Below are 16,090 nucleotides of genomic sequence, written 5' to 3' on the forward strand. Positions count from 1 at the left end.
CATAACTGATATAAGTTTTATTGCACTATATGGATTAAGTAAGCGTGCCTTTGAGGGATGAGAGGACTTTCAACATACTACAAAAGAATATTTATGTTTTTCTTAAAAAGGTACATTTTACTCATAGGGGGTGTGTGTTTGCATTCTTTACCTTTATATTTGATAGCATGATTGTCAAATTCTATTCGCCGGTGGTAGAGTGCGGAGAAAGTGCATATGATAAAGTTTAGTGCGGGAGAAAGTCTTTGTAAGATAAAGTTTATGTGGTATTAAGGTCAATAATGTTGTAAAAAATAATTAGAGGTATTTACATGAGACTCATGATACTTTCTTCTACTTAATTAATATTGGATGACGTTTAATGGTATTCGGAGAGATCAAAATATAATTTTGTAATGTTGGACATATTTGTATTTCTCTTTTCGAGTGATCTTCGCATTCTAAATTCACTCCCGATTATATTAACGAGAGAATGAGAATATCTTTTATTATGTTGTTGTCTTTGTGCTAGCATTAATTGCTTATAGAGAGCCCTTTCGTAATAGTCATTCTTCAATTTTTTTCACGTCATTCCAAAGGAGATCTAATTACTAAGCTTATGAAATTCCTTTGAGCTTGGCTAATATGAAAAGAAATAGTTTATTTTCTCTTGTGTCCAGTGTAAATGAGTGTGTACTGATACATATTATCTGTTCACAGCCATTATTCTTGCTGTTGAACTAGGTAAACTCTAACGGTGTAATGACACCTGCATAAGATATGACACAACTAGTTTGATGCGCGCAAAGCGAAACAACCATTAGGTTAGTCTATTTCGTTCTTCTCTCATAACGTTTTATTTATAGCTAGTTCATGCGAATTTTCAAAATTATGTAAAAGACAACATATAGTAGACCATTTCAGTTGAAATAGTATAGGTTCTTCAATGGCTATGATTATACTGGTTGATAACTCGGAAAGATAAAAAATGAGATTTATTTTCATTGGTGTTGTGAACTTCTAATTTCGTGTTTGACATTGAAGAATGTTGCAATGGCCAGTGCATCTTAAGGTGATGACTACTGAGGCTTACGATCTTGTGATGGCTGGAGAATCAAAATCTCAAACAGCTACTTGAAAGATAAAGCAAATAATGTATGTTACTTTTTTTACGAGAAAAGAATATGCTAAGCATCTAAGATAGCTATGTGAGTTTAAATACATTTAGCCATGTTACTGGAATTAGGTGTTATTTAGTTATTTGTAGTGCTCATTATACAAAAAATTTGGGACACGTAGAATTATTAACATCTTTTGCTTAAATGCCGAGGTTGAAACCATCTTATCTAATCTAAATTTTTCTATGTTGGGTCTGTGCTGGCACATCCTTACTAGTATGCGTTAAGGCAAAGAGTACATTTGTATGCACACTGTGGGATTTAACTGGGTATGTTGTTGTTATTGATTAATATGTACACTTATGGGTAAAGCGAGGTCATCCAATAAACTAGTGTTAAATAAATTTCTCTTCTGAAGTAAATGAAGCATTGCATCAAAAAACAAACTGATTGCTTAAACTAATGTTATAAGCCATTCAAATTGAACAGGATGTCACAGGAGGCTCGGATGTTGACGTAGCTGTTGAAACTTTGGGAAAACCAAAAACATTCGTGCAATGCATACAGAGTGTTTGTAATGGAGACAATGCTGCAATGATTTGATTTAAACTATATGGTGCTAAGGCGGATGTGCATATAAACCACTTAGTGCGACGACAGGTATGTGCATGTGTTTAGGAAGTCTTGTTTTGCTTGTCCCTCTCTATTCCGATCTACTAACCATGAAGTTCCATCTCCTCTTTTAATATGGATTAAATTATTATATGTTGTATGAAAATGAATGGATTGTGTCTACTATTCATATACATGCACATGCTTTTGAAAACAAAATGAAGATAGTAAGAGGGTAAACACAGCTAGAACTAATATCCATCCAATACATGTGACCTGAAGGTGATAACGTAGCTGTAGTAAACCACTAAATTATTAATTGCTACCTGATGGTGATAAAGTTTCTGTAGTAAACCACATAGATGGAGATAGATTGACAACTAAGAAACTTTTGCATATACTGGTATATAGGAGAAAGTGCACCATACAATCACATAATGAATGGGTGTCCCAAACCAACCTGAGCAAATTTATGGCACTATTTATCACTTGCCATGTAAGTGAATGGATTACCATAGGCTAGTATATGGTCTGTTAGAAAATATTGTATGTCAAGTTTTAAAACAATACAAATAGTTAAGCCGGTCAATATCACATACCAAACCCCATATTGGTGTGTATTAATGAGAATCTCATTTTCTTAGTTAGTGATTGTGAGCATTTGATTGGGATTTATTTTGTTTCATCAGAATTCAGTTTGTCTTATTTTGTAGATTGTTGTTAAAAAAATGATTTTGTTATTTTATCATTGTTTTGCTTAGTTTTCTTATTTTCAAGGATGGTCATTTCCATTTTTTTACTATTCTTAGTTATATTGTAACTAGCTTCAGAACAAGTTGTTTAGTTTGTGCAATAATTATGTTAAACAATTATTTTAATCAAATCTAATAGTCGATCTTTACTTTTTTTTCTTAGGAGAATTTCTTCTTCCGATCCGGTGCTTTTTGCAGTTTCTAGAGACTTGAGTATACCAAGTGAAGATGCAAGATCTGAAGAATTCATACAACTTGCCGGTAGATTATCATTTTGCTAGGACTGTTAGGAAAAAGCTTATCTTATTCTCTAGGGATGATACATATTTTTGGCTGAGGGGTTCTATAAAATGTAGTGACTACAGTACTACTTTGTTTCCTTTTTTGTAATTAATTACAAAATATAAATGAAAGCATGATATTATTTATAATTTTGTTTATACTTTTTGGTTCTCTATTTAGTAAATTGTATGATACTTTAAAAAAATATGGCAGCATATATTCATTTGGGAATCACATTCAATGATGCACGAAACACTTGCGGCGACCAGATTTTCGGTCGCCAAATGATTATTACCAGCGTCACTAAAGTCCTTCTAGGGACAGGAATTTCGGTCCCTAAAGGTGTTTTTGTCACGACCCAACCCCGTAGGCCGTGACTAGTGCCCGATCTGGGCACCCAAACACATCTATCAAACGCTATCTCAAATCATAACGAACGCATTCAAATACAAAGCAGGTCTGACAAGGCTATGTTTCAAATTTAGATAATTTCCAGAAAAATTTCGGCGAGTTTCCTTTGTTTTAAGGACTATCCAAAAAAAATAACCTGCCTTTAAAAAATACCAACAAGGCCACACGGGCCAACAAAATATCATATACGTATGCGGACGGCCGCGCGCGCGAGCGGGATCGCCCCAAACACAACGTATACACACACGGGCGAATGCGGTAGGCACAACCCACAAAACATGTCCACGAGACCTCTCAAACGGACGTACGAATCATATGACTCGGACGGGGCCCCGCCGTACCCATGAACAATATATATAAATGCAACGTACGAATATATATACCAAAAGTATAAGCTCCTAATGAGAGGAGCACTCAAGTGGCGAAGGTGTCCTAAGCAATGAAAGGATCACCAAGGCGAACGTCCGTACCGGCGCATGAAACGCAACGACCCCGAAGAAGGGGTCGATGCAAAATATGTACCGAGTATGCAAAGCGTAAAAATGTAATGAACAATCCGAGATCAAATCGAAATAGAGAGTAAAGTAAGTGCGTTTCCAAAGTATCAAAATGTTACTTCAAAATATAAGTCATGCGTAGGGCACGGAAATATGGTCGCCCGCCCGTCGATGGCGCCATAACACAAGATAACACCGTAAAAGTTTCAAATCTCCGAATCCCGTCACACATCACAACACGGCAGATAACGCCAAACACGGATAACGCCAAACATAAGTGGAACCCGGCCTCGAGCGAGGAGCTCGGTGAACCATAATCACAAGATAACACCGGAATGTATCATAATGCGCACGACCGACGAGAATGCCGGCTTTGAACCCGCGAACGATATCATCGTAGGCACGAGCGAGCAGTGAGGAATCATATGCATAAAATCATTATTATAAACCGAAGGATAAGTAAAAGGTCATATTCGAAATCGAATAATAATTATCACTTTTGTTTCAAAGTTGTCGAGTTTACATAAAAGGACGTCGCGGGACCACGGACGGTATAGACCCGAACCGAGCCCGCCTATGAAAAACATACCCATTAAACATCAAGCAAACTCTCATAAAAAATTATTGAGCGATCCGAGCCTCTATGAGAAAGATATGGCATTCGGAAGATTACGAAATTCCTTAAAGTGAACCTTTTCTATGCAAGGTTCTAAAGCGATTACTTCAAATACATAATGGTTCATATTTCATCAAAACATACCTAAGAGTGCCAAAGAATAAATATAAGGATCATAACATGCTCGATTTCGAATTTGGAATTTCAAGGCTCTAATCTAGCCTATGTGAAACTAAGGCATGCCAAAAGAAGGTTGCTTTACATACCTCAAACGCTCTCCAAAAAAATGATCCAAACTCAAGCTAATCCAAACTATGATTCGGGGCTGCCCACCATCTAAAAATAAGCCATAAAATGCCAAACATTAGCTAAGGGCACTTAAGCAATTCATTCCAAGCCGACTCTAATTACACGGAAAATCTCGGCGGCGTTTCCCACTGAAAATAGGCTACCCCGAGAATTCAACTCGGTATCAATCAACAACAACAACAACAACCAACCTAACAACACCCACAACCAATCCGAAAGACAAAATAACAATAATAGCTTTCTTTTCCATTTTTCGACAACTTACATAAATTCAATTCGACGACTTACATTCAAGTCACAATCGACGCTTATACATCCACATACTAACCCAAACCCCTACCAACGATATTTAAGGACATTCTAAGCAATTCAGACAACATTTCCAACAACCCAAATTTTTAAGCCATCTTGGAAATTGACTAACCCAGGACAGCCTTTAATTTTTTTTTCTTCATTTCCAAATCATGGTTGGTATCCTCACTTTACATTCATTCTAACAATGCTATCTCATCAATATACCAACTACATTAAATATACAAAAAGCCCCCAAATCAGTCCATGACATCTACAACCTCAATTTGAACCAATGAACATTCATTTCCAACATAAAATTCAAAGCGACGACGATTAAAACATTAAGCGATATTCATTCGTTCATTGTCATATAATGTGACCCATTTCAATCAACACTACACATACACATATATGGATGATTCCCAGAATGTTCTTCACCTTACAATGATCATAATCAACTAACTAAACATTAATTCATAATTTCAATCACAACACAACAACACCCATCACACGCCCCCCAACCCTCATACATATCCCACTTGAACATACTTTATTTCATGATTTTCAACCATATTAACATACTACAACATGAATATAACCTTCATAATACAAAAATAAGATCAAATCTTACCTTTTCCTCTTCAACTTCCAATAGGCTAGGGTTTCCAAAAGATGAAAAATAATGGATTGATCGCTCCAACGATGCTTCCACGCTACTTAGGGACCTCAATATAGTGGGTTTACATCAATGGAATAATTTTAGAAGAGCTAAAAAGAGGGGATGATTTTTTTGGCCTTCTTGGCCGTGAGCTTCAATGGAGGGAGCCTCAACTTTTTTTTTTTTTTTTCTAAGTGTTAAATGTGTGGTGAAAGAATGGAAGACTAAGTGGTCATCTTTTTAATCCCCCTCTAGAGTTGTACAAGGTCTTGGCCCACATTAATGAGTTGTTCCACTTAAATTGAACACCATGTGTGTGGGCCAACCATGGAAATTGTGGATAGATTTTTCATCTTCCAATTTTTATCACTTTTGGTCCCAAATTTTCCTAATTGTTCCATACCAATAAATTCATGCACAACTTATATCTCAAAATAAAATCGAAGGTCAAGAATCCCGACTTTGTATCTAGAAATAATTTTGTCCTTAACTTATCGTAATTAATCCGTATTATTCCAACGTACAAAAATACGGGTTCTAACGATTTTTAGGGACGGAGGAATCAAACTCCGGCCGCTAAGATTTTTTAGGGACCAGATGATAGATCTCGTCGTTGTTGACCTTTAGCGTCGGAGCCTATTACGACGGATAACGACCAGTTTTTTTCGGTCGCTATTGACCTTTAGGGACCAGAATCAGACTTTTAGGGACCGTTTTTCCCGTCTCTGATAGCCATTTTTCTTGAAGTGCAACTTTTCGACGTAAGGTCAAGACGCAATTTTTTTTTCTCCAATTTTTATCCTTAGTAGGATTTTGTCATCAATGAGAGATGACATAAATATAGTAAACATTTAATGGAGAGAGATTATAACTTAGAATAAATAAGGGTAAAGTTAGTCAAATACGCATTCTAATTAATATTTCTTAAAGAACATGTAAAATAAAAAGACGACAAATAATTTGAGAAGGAGGCAGAGGCGGAGCCAGGTTAGAATTACACTATATATATATATATATGGTGAAAATTATTTTTTATGTATATATAGTAGATGTTGAACCCCCTTTGACTTCTTTGTGTGCTTACTTCTTCATATTTTGAACCCCCTTATTGAAAACCCCGTGCCCTACGACCGGACGGAGGGAGTAAAACTGTATTAACACAACTTGTCTTATTTTTGTATTAATTAAAACACATTGGTATAAACAAATATTTGTGCAACATACGAAGCATCACTTGCACCTTCAGTGTGAACGCTGGCTATGATGTCTAGTGTTGTCACTGGTTCAAACATCATAGACTTTGCCTGCCATATGCAGCAGATCAAATCTATTTATTTTCATATGTATAACAGCAAGTGGATGTAATTAAATCGATCAAATCTCCTCAATCTCGGTCAGTATTTTCTTACAATATTAAAACACAGCACTCCGAAAATTTGATTAGACCAATTATCCGTTGTTTCTTTTTCTACCTTAAAGTGTTAGTTAATACATAACTAATGATAATGCAAGTAGGAAAAGGGAACAAACGATAGTTGGGGGTGTGAAACTCGCGAAAAAGTAATAATTTAGATGTGTTTTTAACAATTATCTCTTGTTAAAAACATCTCATGCCTGGAACTTGAGATGAAAACACAAAGAAAGATAACCTCACTAAATTAAAGTCTATGGTTATTATAAATGTTACATTTATTACTCCTTCCTTCTCAATTTATGTGACACTATTTGACTAGGCACGAAGTTAAGAAAGAGAGGAAGATTTTTGAAATTTGTGGTCTAAAACAAACCTTAGAGATATTTGTGTGACTGTAAGTCATCTCATGAAGTTAAATTGTTTCTAAATATAGAAATATGACATTCTTTTTGGGACAGATTAAAAAGGAAAGTGCGCCACATAAATTGGAACAGAGGGAGTATCATTTATGTATACTTATAGTTATGCAATGTACTAAAGTTAAGATTTAAGTTCTAATACATTAACCGTGTGAGGATTTCCTACACTAGCTATTAGTGTAAATTGGAATTAACCTGTAATAATAAGTTTATCATTATTTTTATCGGATTACTATTTAATGTTTATCACATGACTTTATTTTGTAATTACCTTTTAAATAATCTCATCGTGGACATTATTAGTGCATACAAATTGCACACAAAGATTATCAGGTAAAATTAGTAACCACAGCACACTAGCACAGCCAAAATGAGAATGCAAAAACATACTCTCCCTGTTCACTACTTTTCTAATATACTAAAAATAAATTCACTTATACTTGTCCACTTTAACACATCAAGAGATCAAAGACAATTTTTTCTTATTTTATCTTAACATTAATTACTTATTGCCAAATCATTTCTCATGTGTATTGAGACTATACACTTATTAATATAGGTAATATGATGAAATATATACTTCATTCATTAATTTTTAAGGGGCGTGCAAAATCGATAATAGACAAGTTAAAGTAAACGAAAGGAGTACATAACAAAGAGTTCCCAATCATTGATCTTTGAACTTTGTCACTGTTATCTATCACCTATCACCAATCATTAAATAAGGAAAACCAAGTTCAGATGTTTGGTAATCACATGCATTTATTGATTTATTGTAAATCTATAGTGCGAGTAAGTTTTTACCCGAAAGATATCTCCCCTTTCTATTTTTATGTCTACGAGTTATTGACGACCATTTGCTCACTATACACTTTTGCTAGTCCGCACAACTCGATTAACTCATTTGCACTCGGTAAACTCACCAAGGCGGTTTCAACAGTTGAAAAGGTGAACATTGAATAAATCACTACAATGAGAAGCAATATCATCAAGGGCAAATATATGATTTAAGTTCTGTAGATCAATCTTTAAGATTTTTTGCATTAAACCCATTGTATTATTGAAATTATGGGTTAATATCTACTGTTTGTTTCAATGTTAGTTAATTTTTACATATAAATTTGTGTTTCGCATTAAAAGTACCGGGCTTAGATGAACTTGTGCCACGACAGTGCCTCCGCCTCTGACTGTGTCATTTGTTATATGGTCAAACCTTTCTATAACAACTTCGTTCGTTTTGAGTTTTTTGGCTTTTATAGCGACTGACCGTTATACACTTATAACAACATTTGAAATTTAAATCTTATTTAGTTGTTATAGATGAAAAATTGCATTCAAATTTTTAATGTTATAGGAATTAATAAAATTGTTTAAATGTTTTAATGGATGCTTCCTCACAATTGTATTCCATTCTTTAGACAATAAAAGTGAAAGCTATGGACGTAGAACTTTAATGCCAAATGCTAAGCTTCATTACACTTTATATAAAGAACGGAAATATATATATTCTTATAATAATCTTTGGCATATATGGTGTATTAAAATATCAAAATATTTTATTTCTATAAATATGTTATTAAATTACCAAAAAAGAAAATAGCGTTATAGATGAATAATTTTATAAAGAGCGTAGCTGTTATAGAGAGGTAAAGTATAGTAACATAAAAAATCGGTTCCGAGAAAAAGTTGGCTTTTATAGTGAGGTGCTGTTATATAACGATGCTGTTATAAACAGGTCTGGATTTATTTATACCAAATAATTTCTTTTTGCTTATTTTCTGTATAGAAATATCTACTAAAAAAATTTATGACCAAACCTTGTCCTCATCCCACCACAGACCACTTTAAATATGCATGCATTCCTCTTCCTGTTCACTGCAATTCTTCTTGTACCATTTCTCAGTTCATTTCCCGATAACCCTCTGTTAAGTCCTACCATTTCTCTTCTGCTTCTTGATATAGCATACTGAACAGGAAGAGATGCCGCTAAAAGTAGCAGTAGCGTTTTTAGTGGCACTACTATTTGTGAACACAGTTGCAGAGGATCCTTACAGATTCTTTGAATCGAATGTTACTTATGGCACGATTTGGCCACTAGGTCTTCCTCAACAGGTTGGTTTCTTTAATTTCCTATTTTTTCCACTAACATGCGAAAATATTGTCCTGAGTATACTATGTTTTTCTGTGTGTATAGGGAATTCTGATCAATGGCCGATTCCCTGGTCCTGATATTTACTCTCTCACCAACGACAACGTTATAATCAACGTCTTCAAAGGCTTGGATGAGCCTTTTCTACTTTCCTGATAATTTGCCTCTCGCAACCTCTTTCATTATCTTCGACATAATTAAATAAATAAAAGTGTATATATTCTCCCGAAAGAATGGTCACATACTTCCAACATGCTTCACATTGTTCTAGATTAACCTCAACTAGATCACGCGTAAATAAAAACAATGCCCTTTTGGAATGACCATGTCGCCTATACCAAAGTCGTACAATAGGACCTTGGGATGGTATTACGTTTATCGTATCGGAGGTTTAGAAAAATACCCAGTTGAATGAATGCAACATACTCAGTTTTCAAGTAACATGTAATTTGTTGTGAAATATATATATAGGAATGGAGTGCAAAATAGGAGAAACTCATACGAAGACGGAGTATGGGGAACGACGTGCCCAATACCACCAGGAAAGAATTTCACATACATTTTGCAAATGAAGGATCAAATAGGGAGCTTTCACTACTTCCCTTCTCTTGCATTCCACAAAGCTGCCGGTGGTTTTGGAGGCATCAGGATCCTCAGTAGGCCTTTTATCGCTGTTCCATTCCCCGATCCCTCTGGCGATTTCACCGTCCTTATTGGAGATTGGTACAGAAAGAATCCTGCGGTATTGTTACTCTCGTTAATAATTTAAGTTTTATTCACTGATGGTATAAATGAATTTCACATGCTCAGTGTCGTTTGATCATTATCTCTAATAAGTTATTGGGTCCTTTTTTTCCCAAGTTACAGGGAGACATGTTTAACGTAGACATACATTTTCCTGCAATTGAATACACAGTTAATAAAACTTTAACTCTTGTAATGCATTTGATTAACTTGACTTTACTGTTAGTTAAGCGAGTAGAGGTTCGATACTAACAAGATTTAGAAGAGGTTCTGTGGGTTCAACTAAACTATTGCTCTTAGCTCGAACCATGTGTACATATGCCAAAAAACGAAACACGTTTTCATATAATAAAATTTCACTCATTCAGAACTCTAGATTCCGAACTCGCATACGTCCTACTTTAACCCTTTTATCATGGTGAGCTACCGGAGAATGCTTTAGTACAAAAAAAGTGATTGAAATAGGTCTGACGTAATTTCTTGTGTTATGTCATATGAACTAAAAATATCTGATGCTTCAAAGTACGAAGCTGTTATTTTGAGATGTCTAACAAGAAAAGCTAGATGCTTAATTGTTGAGAATCTTAATCATTCTTCAATAATATGGACAACTACCTATTAACACCATGAAATTTATATTTGTTGATGGTGTGCTCAAATACTTACCGATTACTAATTAAACATCCATTTATACAGGACTTGAGAGCAATTCTTGACAGCGGCTATGAGCTACCTTTTCCTGATGGCATTCTTATCAATGGTCGTGGCCCTAATGGTGCTTTCTTCACAGTTGAGCAAGGTACAAGCCATTGCATTTTGTTCTTAGTAACAAAGTCCTATTCTTGACTAAGAGCTTTCTCTAACTAACAATGATCGACCATCTCTGTATGATTAGGATTAACTTACAGACTGAGGATATCCAATATTGGATTGGAAAGTTCACTCAACTTTCGGATCGAAGGACACAATATGACATTGGTAGAAGTAGAAGGGACACACACCATGCAAACCACATATTCCTCCCTTGATGTTCATGTTGGACAATCCTACTCTGTCCTCATCACAACTGATCAATCTCCTAAAGACTACTACATTGTTGTTTCATCACGTTTCACATCTAAGGTTCTTACTACCACAGGTATACTTCATTACAGCAACTCCAACAGCCAGGTCTCCGGCCTGCCCCCTTGTGGTCCAACCATCGAAAATGATTGGTCACTTAACCAGGCCCGTTCTATCAGGTTTGACTTAATTGATTTCACCTCTTAACAATTCATATATGCTTTTGTTAAAGAATGAATAAGTTTCTATAGAAGCGGATCCATGATTTAATTTTGGTAGGTTCAACGTTGAAGGGTTTTAGCATTGAACTCATTGTACTTTTGAAATTAAGCATTCAGATTTAACAGTGTATGCTTCTAACTCGGTAGTCAATTTTTGTCTCTAGGACCAACTTGTCAACTAATGGACCAAGGCCAAACCTACAAGGTGTATACCACTATGGTATGATCAACACGACTAGAACTATAAGACTTGCCAACTCTGTTGGTCAGGTGAATGGCAAGCAGAGATATGCTGTCAATAGTGTGTCCTTTATGCCCACTGATGATACTCCGTTGAAGCTCGCTGACTACTTCAAAATTGGGGGATTTAGTGTGGGAAGCATAGCCGATGCCCCCACCAGTGGAGGAATTTACCTCGGCACATCTATGTTAGGCACCGACTATAGGGCAGTCATTGAGATTGTATTCGAGAACCAAGAGAGAATCATTCAGAGTTGGCACCTTGATGGCTATGCATTTTGGGTAGTAGGGTAAGTTTATGAAGGAAAAACACAAGTTGTTTCTAGTCAGGGATTCAAAATTTTTGAGTTTATGGATTTTGGATTCTCGAAAATGCAGTTTACTTTGTTCTGAATAAATTATTTATTGTGAATGCAGCATGGATGAAGGAGAATGGAGCCCTGCTAGTAGGGACCAATACAATCTTCACGATGCGGTTTCACGTTGCACAACTCAGGTAAGATTAAGATATTTAAAAAAAAAAGAGAGGAAGAAACTTTGATGTTACTAGATCTATCTCAACATTTATGAGAAAGGAAAATTAACATGAGATTTTCTTTGGAAAATGCAGGTGTATCCTCTGTCATGGACTGCAATTTATGTGGCACTTGACAATGTGGGAATGTGGAATCTAAGGTCCGAGTTTTGGGCTCGACAGTACCTCGGACAACAATTATACATGAGAGTTTACACCACATCAACCTCTTTGCGCGATGAATATCCCGTTCCAAAGAATGCTCTGCTATGTGGCAAGGTGGCTGGCAGGCGCACACGTCCTGTTTTAACCTAAACAAAAAATCAGCACCTTCCATAGCTTCTTGTTGTTGTTGTTATTTTGGCCGTAGTGGCAATGTGAAAAAAAGTTAAGAACTAGATATGATTTATCATAAGATTCTTGTATGCTGTTATATGTATACAGCCTCAGAGAGCATTGTTAGTCTTAAGTAACAGTACTAACTTATTAGTGCTACCTCCTATTTAGTTTACACAACTTCAAGTTCAAATCACTTTGCTCAAGGTCCTATTTAGTTTCTGTTTCCACAGAACATTGCATTCTCTGGAATTAAAACAAATAAATTGCTGTTTTCCTATACAAGCGCAAAATTCATGTTCTTTATTTATGTTTAATTCTATTCTTTTCAAGACCAGAAATTATGGTCAAGCATATGCTAATATTAGTAGGTATCATAGCAGTCATCATCTAATATAAATGCCATGGTATTTATAGGTTCTTTACTTGGTAAAGTTGTTTGGTTAATGTTTTCTCTTTTTTATAACCATGGCGTCCAGGGCAAGTTGCTCGCACCTCGACTAATTCCACAGAATATCTCCTCCCATTAGCAACAGGTACCAGGTAACTCTGTCCACCAAGGCTAGGACAGATGGGAAGAAAACACCTAGTGTTTTGTTTGGGCTGAGATTTGAACCTGAAACCTCATTGTGCTCAACCCACTTCACCATAACCTTGGGTGGGTGCCTGAACATTGTTTATTTCTGGCTAAGTTGCAGATAACAGGAAAAATGAATCATATCAAGCAAAGGAAGAACAACAAGGACCTGTTCAGCGAATGAATCATATTAAGCAAAGCTTGCTTGCTGAAGCTGATGTGGAGCTCACTGGTCGCTTTGTTTCACGCCTTCGCCGCCTTTTAGGTGAGACAGTTGAAAAATGTGAGTTATTCTCGCATTTTCTATTCAGTGTTAATGAATTTACTCATTCCGTCACAATTTATGTGACACACTCTCCCTTTTAGTGGTCTAAAAAAAATGACACATTTTTATATTTAGTATTCCGTCTGTCACAATTTATGTGATACTTTTCACTTTCCGATATTCAAACTGCATGAACTTTGACCAACATTTTAAGATGCATATTTTCACCAAATTGGTGTGAGAAAAGTTGCAACTTATAGTACTTTTTATGTAGATTTCAAAAATATAAATTTTAATCTTAAAATATTGAATAATCTGATCTAATTTAGCTTCAAAGTTTAGTCAAATTGATTCTCGAAAAGCAAAAAGTATCATATAATGTCAGACGGATGGAGTAACAATATAACTTCAAACTTTCTCATTTTACACTTTGAGATGATTTATAGCCACACAAATATATCTCACTTATTTTGAACCATAAGCTTTAAAAGTCTTCTTTTTAATCTTAAAATCCGTGATGGCCCAATCAAATGCCTTCAATAGAGGTGTGGTAATTTGGGAATTTAGTATTTTTTTGTAGACATGATCTTTGAAATGAAATGGGGCCGAATGCTGCAGAATGGAAATAGAAGATTGTTTTTTGAGCCTTTAACAAGACTAGGCCATCCCTTGGGGTCATTTATAGATGATTCATCATAAAACCAGTCCGCTTAGTTTTGAATTGAGACTAAGTTGATTTATTGTTTGACTGATAGACTTGATCTTGACATAGGGTGTTAAAACGAAATGCTTGTCTCCAGAAAAAGCCTGTCAAGATCGAAGGAATGGAGAAGTTGGCTGATAATATCTACAATGGAAACTAATTGAACGTTCAATACTGCATAGTAGTTTGGTCTGTGATTCCCATGCGAAGCATTAAGGGCTCGTTTGGTTGGAAACAGCTTATCCCGTGATAACTAATCCCGGGATAACTTATCACGGGATTAGTTATTCCACCCTCAAGGTGGGATAAAAAAACACTCTAATCCAGGGATAACTAATCCCGGAATTAGTTATCTCGAGTTTTTTTTTTTCCAACCAAACGTGGGATAAGGCGGTACTAATTTTTATCCCAGGACTTTATTTTTCTATCCATCATACCAATGAGCCCTAAGAGTTAATTAATCAGATCGTCACCCAAGTTATAGAAACGACTCATTAAAGTCACTATTGTTTGTTTTATACCAATAGAATCACTCATGTTTTACCCTTTATACCACAAAATAACTCCTACATGAAATCACTAGAAAATGACATAACTAGTACCTTAAGTTTGAGAGTAGGTTAAAGTTGTCCTATAAATATACCTTTGTGCATACTAAATCTTTTAAATTTATCAAAACTAAGCAATTTCTGTCTCCTGTTAACACCGATTCTTAAAATTGACGGACAATCACCTGATGAAAATCTATAATATTTTCCCTTTCCCTTTATATGACAAAAGTGGTTAAAATTAATTAATTACTTTGTTTAATTTTTGGCCTCGATGCGCTCATTCACCTAATCAATCTCATGAGGTTTGGTGGTCGGGTTATTGGCTCACTGGCCAAACCCATTTTGACGACTCTAAAAGTGATCCCTTTTCACCCTATATGTTTGTGATAGTAACGAAGATCTTAAGCTTGATGATCATAAAAGCTGATTAATTAGGACAGATTAAAGGTTTTCAGATTGAAGGGAAAGATGACAAGAAGGTGGACATCTCCCACATTTGGTATGCAGATGACACACTTCTTCTATGTGAAGCAAGGAACAATTTTTGTATCTTTAAAATATGCTGCTTGCTTTTGAGGCAACTTAGGGTCAAAGGTGAACTTGGCAAAAAGTAACTTGTACAAAGGTAAATGCGGATAATTGTATTGCTAAACTGGCTGATTTACTAGGGTACAAGACTGAGAAAATTCCATCAGTTTATTTAGGCCTGCCTTTGGGCGCAATAACTCTAAGACATTTGACAATGTATTCTTGATAAGTGTGCAATGAAGCTTTTCCTATAAAAAAAACAATATTTGGTTGGGGCTCGCCTTAATCAATAAAGGTGTTGGATGACATTCCGACGTACTTGATGTGTTTGGTTCCCATTCCTAGAAGGCTAGAGAAGAAGCTTAATTCCTTGATAAACCAGTTTCTTTGGGAAGGGAACTCTGAGAATAGAAATTTCACCTTGTAAAGTGGCAAAATGATAGATAAAAAAAGAGGCGGTCTGGATGCCAAAAACCTTAAATTTCATACGTGTGCCTCTTGTTTGTGGTCAGTCATGAGGTTTGATTGAGAGTGGTGATGAACTTTGGAAGTAGTCAGAGAAACCGGTGATGGCCGAGAAGGTTTCGGAGCTTAATATAATAGCACCGTAGAGAAATATAGCAGGTACAGTGCAAATCGTGAGACCTTCGCTAGCCCAAGATCGTTAACTAAGATCGGAAGATTCAACTAAAGAAGAGGAAGCTATGAAAAGGAGAATTTGGTTGAAGAAGATTTTCTTGAATTGACTTGAATGCCTTAGAATTGAGTTTTTATGGGTTTATTACAAATGCCAAGTCACCCTATTTATCGTGTCTAGGGAGTTTAAATATTATTTCCCC

General features: G+C 35.6%; 1 protein-coding gene and 1 long non-coding RNA gene across 2 annotated transcripts; both read left to right on the plus strand.

The window, feature by feature from the left end:
• Positions 1-1,465: 1,465 nt before the first annotated feature.
• LOC132039876 (uncharacterized) lies at positions 1,466-2,901 on the plus strand. Its single transcript, XR_009410517.1, has 2 exons — positions 1,466-1,767; positions 2,669-2,901. It is a non-coding gene; the product is annotated as an uncharacterized LOC132039876 (long non-coding RNA).
• Positions 2,902-9,341: 6,440 nt separating this feature from the next.
• LOC132039312 (L-ascorbate oxidase homolog) lies at positions 9,342-14,332 on the plus strand. The gene is made up of 12 exons (XM_059429818.1): positions 9,342-9,473; positions 9,556-9,664; positions 9,981-10,252; positions 10,951-11,053; positions 11,150-11,495; positions 11,702-12,067; positions 12,195-12,273; positions 12,388-12,594; positions 12,736-12,749; positions 13,333-13,487; positions 14,050-14,143; positions 14,242-14,332. Exons 1-12 carry the CDS (start codon positions 9,342-9,344, stop codon positions 14,330-14,332), a joined length of 1,968 nt encoding a protein of 655 aa, XP_059285801.1.
• Positions 14,333-16,090: the final 1,758 nt, after the last annotated feature.

This window comes from Lycium ferocissimum, chromosome 12 (genome assembly GCF_029784015.1).
Source record: "Lycium ferocissimum isolate CSIRO_LF1 chromosome 12, AGI_CSIRO_Lferr_CH_V1, whole genome shotgun sequence".
NCBI classification, from domain to species: domain Eukaryota; kingdom Viridiplantae; phylum Streptophyta; class Magnoliopsida; order Solanales; family Solanaceae; genus Lycium; species Lycium ferocissimum.

Bases quoted from the DNA above. Each gene is read 5' to 3' on its own strand.
- LOC132039312 (XM_059429818.1), top strand. From the start codon at position 9,342: ATGCCGCTAAAAGTAGCAGTAGCGTTTTTAGTGGCACTACTATTTGTG. The intron at 11,496-11,701 runs GTTTGACTTAAT...TTTTGTCTCTAG, and splicing joins AACCAGGCCCGTTCTATCAG to GACCAACTTGTCAACTAATG. The intron at 12,068-12,194 runs GTAAGTTTATGA...TTGTGAATGCAG, and splicing joins TATGCATTTTGGGTAGTAGG to CATGGATGAAGGAGAATGGA.